The following is a 13711-nucleotide window of genomic DNA, read 5'->3' on the forward strand; positions in this document are numbered from 1 at the left end:
GTGTGAGTTTTCATTTGGTTTCCCAAGAGGAAAAAAGGGAAGGGAAGAAGGGAACGAAAGGGAGAAAAGCAGAATTTTTTTATTTTATTTAATTCAAAGTGAAATGATTTTTCTTTTTAAAATTCTGTAATAAATAAAATGAAATAAACATTTTTGCTCTAATTTTTCTATGTTAAGTAATTCCCTTTTTAAAAAGGAGCTTTAGTCATAAGTCTCATGTTGCTATCAGTGAATGGAAATTCTAGTTTAGCTTAAGTATGAATCTGAGTCTCCCTGTTAATTCCCTTCTTTTATCATTCACGGGGAGAACACGACTGCCTGCAGTGCAGCCAACCTGCTCCTTACATTTGCAGCTCTGTATTAAGAGAATATTCATAAAGGGACCTCAGGCGTCAGTCACCTTCAAGACTCAAAAAGGATTTTTTTCCTTCAGTGCACAACTGAAATCTGAGTTCTTTTTCACCTTCTGGAATAGGCTTTTAAGAGAGCTTGTAGAATTCTCCTCACTGGTGGTTTTTAAGAACTGTTTGAACAAATCTGTTAGTCTTCTAAGGTTACTTAGTCCTGCCTAATGGTCTGAAACTGAATAGGAAGAGGGGAGGGAGCTGTGTGATTGCATTTAAAGGCATTGGGCAGATGATGCAAAAATCCTGAGGGAGTCTGTATGCACTTAGCCAGTGATGTCAACAATGAAGATCCTTTAGCAGCTATCAGCCAGTGCAGTAGAGAGCAGTGGTAAAAAGACACATTAGCTGAACACAAGAGCCATGTGGCTATCATTCCTTGTACTAGCAGAGAGAGTGTTACTGCTCCTCCAGCACCTCAACTAAGCCCTGTACTTTCAGTGGTGATGGAAAATGAGTCTGAATGTAACATCATATGATTGCAGGCGGCAGATGACCGGTATGCCAGTGGGTTGGATACATTAAACTTTTCAGCACATCAGAAAATAGCAAAACTGGAAATAAGTATATTTTTAACACTGAGGGTAAAAATTAGTCATTGGACTAGCTAAGCAAGGGATGTGGCATGTTCTCCCTCACTTGCGGTCTTTAAATCGAGATTGAATTTTTTTTAACCTCCACCCCAGTTCAACCACGACTTATAGATGCAAAATATTCAGGGTGAAATGTTATGGTGTGTGTGATCCAAGTGGTCAGAATAGATTATCATAATGATCCCTTCTAGCCTTGAGCTCTATGAAATCTCTGAAACAAATATAGGCAATCAGAAGAACAAAGACCTTGTTTTACCTTATCAAGTTTGATGGAAGAAATCTGGATCCGGAGGATAATGATCCAGATTAATCCTAGGATTAGAATTCGGTCCCCATCTACAATGTTCTCAGGCCCAATCACCTTTACTTGCACCTGCTAATAGACAAGCAATTCCTTTCAGCATAAAGCAATCGGTTTCCACCAGTTTGGAGAGGGCACTTGCATAATAAACAATATGTGCAAAAATATGTGTTCCCTCTTGGCTCTTATTCAGAAAGCAACAAAAACTGTACAATATTGGAAAAGGGTTGAATCCCTTTAAATAGTTTGCGAGCCTTTTATTGGCTCTGTCCTCTGTGTTTCAGATGCCACCCAGAACCCTGTCAAAGCAGCAGAATATTTATGTAGCTATAACTTCCATGCTGCATATAGTTAGTCAACATGGTTATTTGGATTTCCCTGTACCTATGTGCTACATCACATTTGTTTTGTAATAAATGAAAGGCACAAGATATTCCTTTAACAAGTAACAAGAGAGAACATGGATATCAAAAAGTTTCATGGTGGATAGCATCTGGCAGCTTGAGAAATTATGAGCAAACTAATGAAGGTGCAGTGACAGCAGCAGAACCACCCTCTTCTCTCACGTGAGAAGGAAACTCCTTATGAGAGAAGGTTAATATGAAACCAGGGAAAGAAGGTGAAAGGGACAGATTAAACAAACAGCTCATTATGTAGCATATAGGAAAAAGCAAGCAAGCAAATCCCCCTGTAAATTTAATTTTGAAGTTAGCTTGGAAAATATTCAGGTGAGTGTCAACTTCCACATCTCACCTTGGATTTGAGGAACATGATAGCTTTGCTATTGTTCTCCAGAAAATGTACCCTCATCTTGCCCCTATTTGGTTTAGGCAGTGATTCTCCAAAGAGCAGCTCCAGCAATCGTAAGAGGTAAATGCCATCCTTCAAGTCAGTGTAGATGTCTTCTATCACAATGTTCACCTGCAACGACAAAACACAGCAAATAGAAAGTTGGTCCCTCTGGCTCTGGAACTTGGCTGACAGATTTTCATTTTTTTAAAGCATGGTGTAAAGAACATTTAGATGCTGAAGTCACAAGATCTGCTCTGTAATATCTAGTTTCCCTTCTGCCTGTGAATTGACCTGTTACAAAGTTAATGGAAACTACACTGAGCAGGCTGGTGGAGCTGTATAGTACGATTTGGCAGTTTCTGAGCTGTTCGGTAGCTCCAGTTCTCTATGCTTGGCTACTGGATTAACAGCTCTTCTGTTAATCCAATGGCCAGTTCCATTTCCATTTTTCCCCACATAGTCTCAAGCAAGACCTGCAGGCTTTTCCTGAGTTTCACCTGAAGGCCACTTGATTTGGTTTTCTAGTGGGAGACTGTTTGGGAGCTTTTTGGGGTGGAGATGAAATATTCCCTTCTAATTCATATAATTAAAGCTAGGCCCGAAGTGGATTTGACATCTCCTTAGGCCTTCTGCTCCCCGCCCCCCCCAGCATGTTTTCTGAATTCCCACTTATATAACCCCCTGCCTTAGCATGTACAATACATGGAGCCAAAAGGTACTTTCCCTACATGTGGATATTTTTGTGTTAAGAGGCACATTCACACTCAGGCTAAAAGACTCACTTTTTCCAGAATTTTTCTTGCCATATTTGCTGATAATCAAATTTATCTGTAGTGGGGATGTTAAATATCGATTAACTAATTGAATAGTCGATGGGATTTCCATTGACTATTCGATTAGTCGATAAGGACTAGCGCACGTTCCTCCATTGAAATGTACAAGAGTCCCCAGAGGCTCCATGGCCCCAGGGTCCATGTGGGCACTCACACTTTGAAAGGTACAAGAGCCCCAGTGGGCTAAATTCCAGTTCAGAGTTATAATAGAACACTATTTCCAGCCTTAAGTAAAGCATCACAGTCAGAGCTTTAAGATGCACACACAAAAGCAGAAAAGGGCAACTAAAATGATTAGGGGTTTGGAACGGGTCCCATATGAGGAGAGGCTAAAGCAACTGGGACTTTTCAGTTTAGAAAAGAGGAGACTGAGGGGGGATATGCTAGAGGTATATAAAATCATGAGTGGTGTGGAGAGGGTGAATAAAGAAAAGTTATTCATTATTTCCCATAATATAAGGACTAGAGGACACCAAATGAAATTTATGGGTAGCAGGTTTAAAACTAATAAAAGAAAGTTCTTCACACAGCGCACAGTCAACCTGTGGAACTCCTTGCCAGAAGAGGCTGTGAAGGCTAGGACTATAACAGAGTTTTAAAGAGAGTTAGATAAATTCATGGAGGTTAGGTCCATAAAAGGCTATTAGTCAGGGGGTAAGGAATGGTGCCCCTGGCCTCTGTTTGTCTGGAGAAGGATGGCAGGAGACAAATTGCTTGATCATTGTCTTCGGTCCACCCCCTCTGGGGCACCTGGCACTGGCCACTGTTGACAGACAAGATACTGGGCTAGATGGACCTTTGGTCTGACCCAGTATGACCATTCTTATGTTCTTTTGTACCCTATTACCAAGGAGGTAACCCTATGCTTCAGCAATATGACATGTGTGTACTGTAACCTAATTATAACACGCATGGGGAATATCTTTTGGTCTCCATGTCATTAACCCATAAAAGTGGATCATTATTAGATGCCACCAAACATTCTAAGGTAATTTATTATGATGCTGAACTACTAATTTCTCAAGACAAACAGGATCATACTTTTAAGATGAAAAAAATAGCTTTTGGAATCAGAAATAGAACAGAATTACATGTGAAGAAAATAAAACCAAACAACAAGCAGGTTTAAAGATCAAATCCCGCCCTATTATATATGGGTTCAGCAGGCGCTTTTGCTGCAGAATGTCCGTTTAAAAAAAGTAAAAACCTCTTGGTTGTGTACTATGCCAGTTTTATTCATGAAGATAAAAATATTTTAAAAATGATATGAACCTTTCTGTATAGATCTGTGCTTTGCAGTATCATGCAGTAATAATCAAACAAATATTATTTAAAATAGTTTCATTCAGCATTTTTAATTTATGGGTCCAGAAACTGAAAGTACATTCCTGAGAAGACATGGATAAGCGTCCCATGAAACTTTGTACCTTATATGGCTTGAAAGTTCTCTCTCTCTTTTATGATGTTCTTTCACTCTTTTATGATGTGAGAATTGCGAGGGAAGCTTAAGACTGAAGTCAGCTTTTGACCTCAGAGGTATCTTTGACTTTACTGAAATAATACATATGAATATAGAGGGTGCTTTGATATCACCTTAATTTCTTCATTTGTTTGGGTAGCAGAACCAGGTTGAGTTTCATCATTCTCACACACTAATGTTTATTCAATCCCCTTGCTCTGCCCTAAAACCACCAAAACTTATAGATATCTGTCTTTGATGGGTCATCACTGCACATCTTGCAGATCATAGTGCTCACATTAGTCTAACACAGAGTGGAACCTAAGCTGCTCCACTGGTATTACCTCTGAGGTCCCCAGTCTGGTCAACTGGAACAATTGCCCCAAAATATATGGAAGCATTGCACAGAAACACACTTTTGTGAATGTCACAGATGCATTATTAACTGTACAATCAACTCCTATCTTTCTTTCACTTTAAATGAGTTCATATTAAGACTGCATTGGAGAGTCATAGTAAATGAGGCTGCACGAGCCCCAGATCAGTGGGATTAGATTGTATGGATTCTACAAATGAAGTTTTTTTCATGGGGGTTGCAATTCCTTTGTGGGGATAATAACTAGGCAATTCAGGACCTCACACAGAGAAGCTAATCAAAATAAGAAAATTCACACAAAGGTCAAGAGATTAAAGGAAGACAACTCAAGCTACAAGTCAGAACCCTGACTTCAGGGGAGACTGGGAACTTGAACCTTGAAAAAATCAGAAGGCTTGTTTTTTAGGTATGGTGAAAATATATGGCAGGAGTCTCTGTTGCTTTTATGATACATCCAATGACAGTAAATAAGGAGCAAAAGCAATGAAAAGGTAAGTCCAAAGGAGAAGGGACTACTTACATTGTTATTGTAGAAAACATTGTTTATCCAGTTGGTGAAGGTTTTCTTCTGCATGGACATACGCTGCTCTTGCAGCTGCTTGATGTGATCTTGTACATTTTCTTTATCCATGATAACCTAAGATGACAAACAGCAACTACAGTCATTCACTCCTTCTTCCTCCCAAGGTGCTGTCAATACTCCCTTCACCTTTTAAGCTTTCTTTTCTTGGACACAGCCCCTCCCTTCACTACACAAACTACACAAGCACATACACAACTCAGAGAATTTATACCAAACTGACCAATCATCTTTCACATTATCCTTTTTTATTCTCTTTCCAAGTCACTTGACCCCATTTGGTATATTGCAGTCTGCAAGCCAGCAGCGTCTTCCTAGAGTGTCCTGAGAACAGATGACCGGGAACTGAGGGTCAGTCTCTGCAGGCATTAGTGGCTGCCAACCCAGCCTTTAACACATTGCCTGAGAACCTATTCTAGTGTTATGGCTCCATTCTCAGTCACCTGCTTTCAGGACATTTGGTGGTATTGGTGTTGCCTTTCAGACCAGAGTATAGCTGATGGCATCAGGTGACTGTTTGGAGCCGGAATGAAAAATATGCCTGCCCCTTCTTTTGATGAGTCCCTCGTTGTCAATACATCCATCATTGTCAATGGAGTTCCCTGGCCAAAGGTACTATTTTGTAACAGACCCTCTGCCAGCTATATGAGGATGGTTTCCAAAAATCAAATAATATAAAAGCGGCAAGTTTGAGAACATTTAAGTGTCCAGAAATTCACTTTTTTAGGCTTCTAATTGTATTATCTTTAGAATTAGTATAGGAAGAAATGATGATGAATTACCTGGAAGCACAGCCTAGCTGTGAAACCACAAGGAATCTTGGTACCATGCAGTCAGAAGAGGAAATTACCGACAACTGGTATTGGATCACTGAAAAGAGAGAAGCAACTGGAACATAACTAGATTGACAAATCACAGGGGGAATGGGCACAAGAATTGTGCTTTAGAACTCCTTTTTTTCCTACTGTCTGGGCCTTGCAGACAGTTATCAATGAAGAGTGGAATATTGGCAGCATTGTAAAACCCACAAGTCAGCTTGTGGCATGGTATGGGAGGTTAGAGCAATGTTGAGGTGCATGCAGCAGTAGCCCATGGAAAGTCACTTACATGTTATTCTATGTTGGCTCTAACACATGAGACTAAGACTAGAGGCAGTTTGAGGAAGGGGTTAAAAGCAAAGCTTTGCTCCTGTCACCCATGAGCAAGGTTCTGTTATTCTGTCACCACTTGTTATCTGCTTTGCCACTGCTTTGCTTTTCCAAAATAGTCACTACAATACAATCTGAAATACCAAAATAAAAAAAATAGAGACAACATCCATGACATTTTCATAAATGTTATACAAAGCTGATTGGGATTTTTGTAAATTTGATTTAAAAAACAAAACAAAGCACGTTTTCCTTTCTTTTGACCAGTTCTAGTACCGAAGGTCTTTGCTGTCTGGACAATGTCTAACCAAAGAAGTGTCTTTCAATTAATTCTACTGTCCCAGGGCTGACCTACTGGATGTTCCCAGAAAAGCTGATGTCTCTTAGGGTGTGTCTAGACTACCTAGTTTTGTCGACAAAAGTGGACTTTTGTCGACAAAACTATACCAGCGTCTACACTACCGCTGAGTTCTGTCAACATAACGTCGACAGAACTCAGCAGTTTTGTTGACGCTGGTATACCTCATTTTACGAGGCATAACACCTTCTGTCGACAGAACTCTGTCTACAGAAGGTGTTATTGCCTGTAACATTGCGTCCAGACTACGGAGTTCTGTCGACAAAGCAGCTTGCTTTGTCGACAGAACTCAATGTGTCTGGACGCTCTTTGTCGACGGAAGTTTTGTCGACAGTATCTGTCGACAAAACTTCCGTCGACAAAACGGGGTAGTCTAGACGTACCCTCATCTTCCACACCCTTCTCCTGCATGGTCTTCAATCCCAAACCCGTATGACTTACACCAGGCCTACCATTGTGCAGCTATCCCAAATATAACTTAGTTGCCTTAGAATGCAGGATATATTTCCTGAAGGTGAAAATGGGGCACTGCATGAGGCTGGCCTATGCCCTGCCCCTCTTCCCTGTGTAATTCTGGCATTGCTATTTGCCCAAGCACTGTCTGCCCCCACATGTGAGGCTGGCACCAGTGGGTGTTTGTCCCATTTGCTTTTGCTAATTGAGCAAGTTTGCACGAGTAAACAAGAAAAGTGCTCACTTCTGTTAAAAAAAAAATTAGGACAGCTGAGACAGGGCTTAAAAAGGGACACCACCACCCCAAACAGGAAGTATGGTCACCCTAAAGTTGGAGAATGGAGAAACAGGTGAATGCAGGAAATTGTAATGAACCAGAGCCCTATTGCAAGGCCCAGAAAGGATTGAGAATCCCTCTCCTACTGCAAGATCAAGTGCAGTAAAAATTCAGGTATCTCCAGAACACATCTTTTTTCCTTGTCTTCCCCTGTATCTTATTCTACATGGTTAATACATTCTGTATAAAATAGTTTCACCTAAATGTCTTATTATATTCTTTATACAGTGTATTTTTCCTCATATCCTTCAGCTTTTGAAAGCTCTACCAATGAAGTGCAATCTCCCTGAAATATATTAAAGCTCCTTTATCATTTTCAAAACTTCCTTGAGATCACGTTGGAAGGCTCTTCTTTTTTTATGGACCATACTTAGATATTCACACTCCAATCACATAGTGATAGAAATGTAGCTGTGTTAGTCTGGTGTAGCTGAAGCAAAATACAGGACTATGTAGCACTTTAAAGACTAACAAGATGGTTTATTAGATGATGAGCTTTTGTGGGCCAGACCCACTTCCTCAGATCAAATAGTGGAAGATGCTATCATGTGCCGAAAGTGTCCGTCTGCTATGTACACTGGACAAACGTCTCAGACACTTCGCCAAAGGATCAATGCCCACAAAACAGATATTAGACAGGATCACAAAGAAAAAACAGTTTCTTGCCATTTCAGCCAGAAAGGACACTGTTTCAACGACTTAATTACCTGCATCCTGCTTCAAAAACCTTTTAAAACCGCACTTGAAAGGGAATCCTCTGAACTGTTATTCATACTAAAATTCGACACTTTACGTGGGGGTCTCAACAAAGACTCTAGTTATCTTACCCATTACAAAGATAGCTTCCTCAATTATCACCTCTAATAACATTAGCTCACAGACATTTACCTCTCCGTCCTCCCCACCCCCCGCATCCCCCTTCTGTTCTGATATTTGATTTGTCCTTTTCATATGTGTTCATTTTTTTAAATTGTATCCTTTGGTATATATGGTTGTGACTATTTTCTTCCACTATTTGATCTGAGGAAGTGGGTCTGGCCCACGAAAGCTCATCATCTAATAAACCATCTTGTTAGTCTTTAAAGTGCTACATAGTCCTGTATTTTGCTCCAATCACATAGTGCTTCAAAGAGGGTTCACACTGATTGAAAAAGTTTTTGTTCATGTTGCTGCCATGCTCTCCATTCCACTGACTAGTGAACAATTGCCCACACTTATTAAGACAGACAAAGCTGTAAAGGAGTTGGTTTTCAGATGAGGCTGAGCATATGGATCAGTTTTGTATTGTAGCACACACTCTTTCCCCCACACAAGTAGAGCTTCTCATTAAGACATATTTTAGGCTGAGATCTAGCTGCACTGGCAAAGAAGTGCACCACTAATAGAGCTTGACGACAGTGACATCTTTCTTTATTCCTCACAGAGAAAGAAAACCAAGGAACATTAATAGTCAGGACTTACCCAGGTTTGTAAAGATTCCACTTTCAAGTTCAGAAGTCCGTCATTCTGGAGAACAAATGTCAACTCCAACTCTGCTGTTCCTGCATTTGGTTCCTCCTGGGTACTCAGAGTAACCTTTGGCTGTCATAATAAAGGGAAGGTATTTTATAATCTGTGTGCAAACCCTTCTACTGACTGTAGAGGAAACAACCCATTAGCACAGTGAGGGCTGGGGGTGGGGGCAAAGGTTATCACAAAGTGCCTTGCTGTGATTGTTATGCTAACAAACAGGGAAGGGGGCAGCTCCAGTGCTGATATACTAAACTAAGAGGTACCTCAAGATGCAGGTGTTCTGGTACAGAAATCACAGCCCTCCATAGTTAAATAGATCTGATGAGCACAGGCTCCCCAGAAACCTATCTATGAGATCTCAGCTGGAATTTGAAATTGAAAGTTCCATAAAGAGTGCAGAGGTTCTAATTGTTCAAAAGTCATTTAAATGAGCTGACTCAAATGTGAAAGTGGAATTAGCATGCTGTAATTAGCAAGATACTGCTCTGAGGACGTTCACATTATTACATATTTACCTATCATCGGCAAGGCATTGCTATGGTGATTTGCTGTAAATAAGCACTTGTTTCTAGACTTCCCGTTGATAGACCAGATGATCTAATGTCAGTAAGCTTACAGCTCTGGAGCACCTCGGAAGTGACCGGGCAGCATTGTCACAAAGCACACTGGTCTTCGGGTACGTCTACGCTGCACGCTTATTTCAAAATAAGCTACTCTGAAATAAACTATCTGTGTCCACGAAAGCTCATGATACCATCTACATGTTTTGTTAGTCTTTAAGGTGCTACTAGACTATTTGTTGTTTTTTAAGTTTATCCTGTACAGACTAACTCGGCTACCCCCTGAACCTATTAGGTCAGTCCAGCATAAGAATAGCTCTATTAGGTTACTTAGCCTGGTATCCCATCTCTGATGGTGGCCTTGCCAGATGTTTCAGGGAATGCACAGAACAGGTAACTTTCACATGATTCATCTCCAGCCATCCAGTCATAGTTTCAGGCAATTGGGGGTTTATGAACATGTAGCTTGTGGAGTTTCATTTTTGACCAACTTGCTTAATCTCCATTAGTGGACCTATCCTCCACAGACCTAGCTAATTTGTCTTTGAACCTAGTTACAGTTTTGGCATTCACAACATCCCATGAAATGAGTTCCATAGGCTTACTGTGGCTATGTCTAGACTACAATGATTTATTGGAAAGGCCTGCTTCAAAGGCCTTTTAAGACTACACATGAAAGAGAATCCTCTGAACTGTCATTCATGCTTAAATTCTACACTTTACACTTAAGTTTGAATAAAGACTCTAATTATCTTACCCATTACAAAGATAGCTTCCCCAATTATCACCTCTAATATCATTAGCTCACAGACATTTACCTCCCCCCCACCCCCCTTCTGTTCTGAAATTTGATTTGTCCTTTTCATATGTGTTCATTTTTTTAATTGTATCCTTTGGTATATATGGTTGTGACAATTTTCTTCCACTATTTGATCTGAGGAAGTGGGTCTGGCCCACAAAAGCTCATCACCTAATAAACCATCTTGTTAGTCTTTAAAGTGCTACATAGTCCTGTTTTTCGTTTCAGCTACACCAGACTAACATGGCTACATTTCTATCATTATTGGGAAAAGGTACGCAAATTGCATAGCCCCATTTGCACGTTTGCAATTTGCATACCTTTTTCCGATAGCCTCTAATGAAAAAACTTTTTCAAAATTTGGCCCATCTACACTGGGCCAAATTTCAGAAAAACCTCCTCTTTTGGAAGAGCCCTTCTTTTTTGTTGAAGGAGGAAGACAGGGCTTCCAAAAAATCACGTTTGGTCTTCCTAAAAAAAAAAAAAAAAAAGAGGAAGAGCAGACACGTTCCCTGGATGTGGCAGAGTTTTTCCCGGAAAAACCCTGTACTGTGGACATAGCCTGAGAGTTGTATGAAGTACTTCCTTTGGTTTCTTTTAAATCTGCTACCTAGTCATTTTTCTGGGGACATGTTCATTTTCTCCACCTCATTCATGATTCTATGGGCCTCTATCATATCTCCCCCTTCACTATCTCTTTTCAAAGCTGAACAGACTTTTAAATCTCTCTTTATATGGAAGCTGTTCCATATTCCTAATAATTGTTGTTGCCCTTCTCTGAACCTTTTCTGATTCTAATATGACTTTTTTAGATGAGGCAACCAGAACTGCATTCAGTATTCAAGGTATGGGTGTACCATGAATTTATATACAGGGCGTCCCCACTATACGTCATCCTGGTATACATCAGTTCCACACTAATGTTGTTAATGCTTGTAGGAATTGATGCATTAGAAGTCCTCCCATCCCCCCTACCTCCCTCTTCCTCGGCCCCAAAACCAAAAAAACCCAACCCCAATTCATCCAAACAGAAGTCAGCTGTAGGGGGAAAAAAATCCCCACTTTATGTTGTTTTGCTATACTTCCATATTTTGGAAGGTATCTTGGACGTATAGCAGGGATGCCCTATAGTGGCGTTATCATGTTTACTGTTTTATATGTTTCCTAATGGTTCCAAATCTTATTAGCTTTTTTGACTGCCACTGCACACTGAACAGATATTATTAGGGTAATATTCATAGTGACTCCAACATCACTTTCTCCTTTGGTAACAACTAACAGAGACACCATCACTTTGTACTTATAGCTGAGATTATTTTTTCCAATGTGCATTATTTATTAACAATGAATTTATCTGCCCTTCTGGTGCTCAGTCAGCTAGTTTAGAGAGACCCCTTTGTAAATCTGCAGTTAGCTTTGTACTGAACTATCTTAAATATTATCTTGAATAATAGCAAATCACAGACGAAGGGTGAACTGGATCTTTATGTCCACACCTTTCTCTATGGGGAATCGATTTGAGATCCTAGTTTAATTGAAAATATTTTTTTTCTTAGTTCTGTGTCACAGTTCAGGAAACCTCCAGAGCATGACACATGAACCATAGAAAGGCAGGGATTTTTTATGATATGTATAATCACTTCCATAAAACGCGAGTTAATCATTAATGATAAAATATAAGGAACAAAGTTTCTGCTTTTATAGCTGAAGGTTAACACTATGGGCACTAGGGGCACTACAGATCTTGAATGTCTTAATTGACGCTGTTTAAAATCATTGGATTGGACAATGAGCAACAATGTTTATAGAAATATACACAGTAGTAATAAATAAAGCTATTTTAAACGCACATCATCACAGTAAGAGGAACTACACACACACACACACACACACGTCAACTCCTGAACAACATCTGAAGAAAGGGAGGCCTACGGTGATTCATATTTAAACTAATGAAGCAAATCTTATGGTAAATGTGGGATATGGCATGTATTGTTAAAGGAAATGGAATTTTGTTCATTTCATATACAAGTCACCCTTTAAAAATTAATCACCTCTATAAAGGTCTGCCAGGCCCAGCTGCTCCCATTGCAGAGAAATCAGGTTTTGCCTCTGACCACAGCAAATTGTGGGAGGAGGGAGTCATTTGTCTCCATGGGCCAAATCCTACTACGTTACTCCACTGTAAATCTGGAGTATTCCCAGAGAAGGCAGATGCGCATCTTGCATTGATCATTTCTGGTAGCAAGCAAATGATATTGCATTTTACAGTTCAGCAGCCATATAACTACAGTTGTAAAGTATGTAGGGTGCTATCCCAGGAGAAATAATAATAATTTCCTCTCAAAGTGGGCTTTTGGACCGTTTGAAGAAACAATCCTGATGAAGCGGTCAAACTTCAATAGCACTATATCACTCCAGGACATACTTGAATGAGTGAAGGAAATTTGTCTTTAGCCTTATGCCTCGCTCATATCAGAGGTTTATATTGTAGAATCATAGACATGAAGGGCTGGGACCTCAAGAAGTCCATCCTCCTACACTAGACAGGATCAAGTAAACCTAAACTATCCCTGACAGGTGTCCGTCCTACAAATGTTTATAGCTTTGCTCAAAAACCTTTGGTTAAGTAACCTAGACTGACAGAGTGCAAAAAGGGTACCTCTTTCTTCTAGCACTATGATGTGGCAGACTGGAATTTCTGGAGTAGATTCAAATAAATAAAAAAAAACATTTTTCACTTAAATAGATAAATGATCCATTAATTTTAATATGTTAATTATTTGTTAATGAAATTTCTGGTTTTTTCTAACTGACAAGGCTTTCAATACATTCCCAAAGTTAAGAAACAGGTTGGAAGTTTTGGCAGATGAGCTAGGGAAATGGATGTTTTGGAACCTGGAAAGGTAAGGAAAATTATTCGGGACTGTGGAGTAAGATTATTAGCTGAATATTTTCTGCTAAGTTACCATTTAAACTAAACTAATGTTAGATTTCAGGATTAATATTCCCATGAAAATTAATGAATTGCATTTCAAAGAAAGTTGTTTCAGCCTGTTTGTAGACACAGGAAGACATCATGACATTGATTTATACTCACTTCACATTTGGAAAATTATTTTCAACCACAAGAGCTAGAAATAGATTTTAAAAATATCAAACAAGTTAAAAGAGCACAGCTGCGGAGTAGGCACTGGATTCTGCAG

The 13711-nt window shown here is 39.7% G+C and overlaps 1 protein-coding gene across 1 annotated transcript in view; it reads right to left on the minus strand.

The window, feature by feature from the left end:
- Positions 1-10523, minus strand: part of SPTBN5 (spectrin beta, non-erythrocytic 5) — a 138800-nt gene extending 128277 nt beyond the window's left edge. The window contains exons 1-5 of the mRNA XM_075927199.1: positions 9096-10523; positions 6121-6208; positions 5279-5395; positions 2052-2219; positions 1254-1373 (exon numbers count right to left, since the gene is read on the minus strand). Of these exons, the coding sequence (XP_075783314.1) occupies positions 1254-1373; positions 2052-2219; positions 5279-5389 (399 nt within the window). The 5' untranslated portion in view covers positions 5390-5395; positions 6121-6208; positions 9096-10523. The remainder of the gene's footprint in view (positions 1-1253; positions 1374-2051; positions 2220-5278; positions 5396-6120; positions 6209-9095) is intronic.
- Between the last annotated feature and the right edge of the window lie 3188 nt (positions 10524-13711).

Source organism: Pelodiscus sinensis, chromosome 4, assembly GCF_049634645.1.
Source record: "Pelodiscus sinensis isolate JC-2024 chromosome 4, ASM4963464v1, whole genome shotgun sequence".
In the NCBI taxonomy this organism is placed as follows: domain Eukaryota; kingdom Metazoa; phylum Chordata; order Testudines; family Trionychidae; genus Pelodiscus; species Pelodiscus sinensis.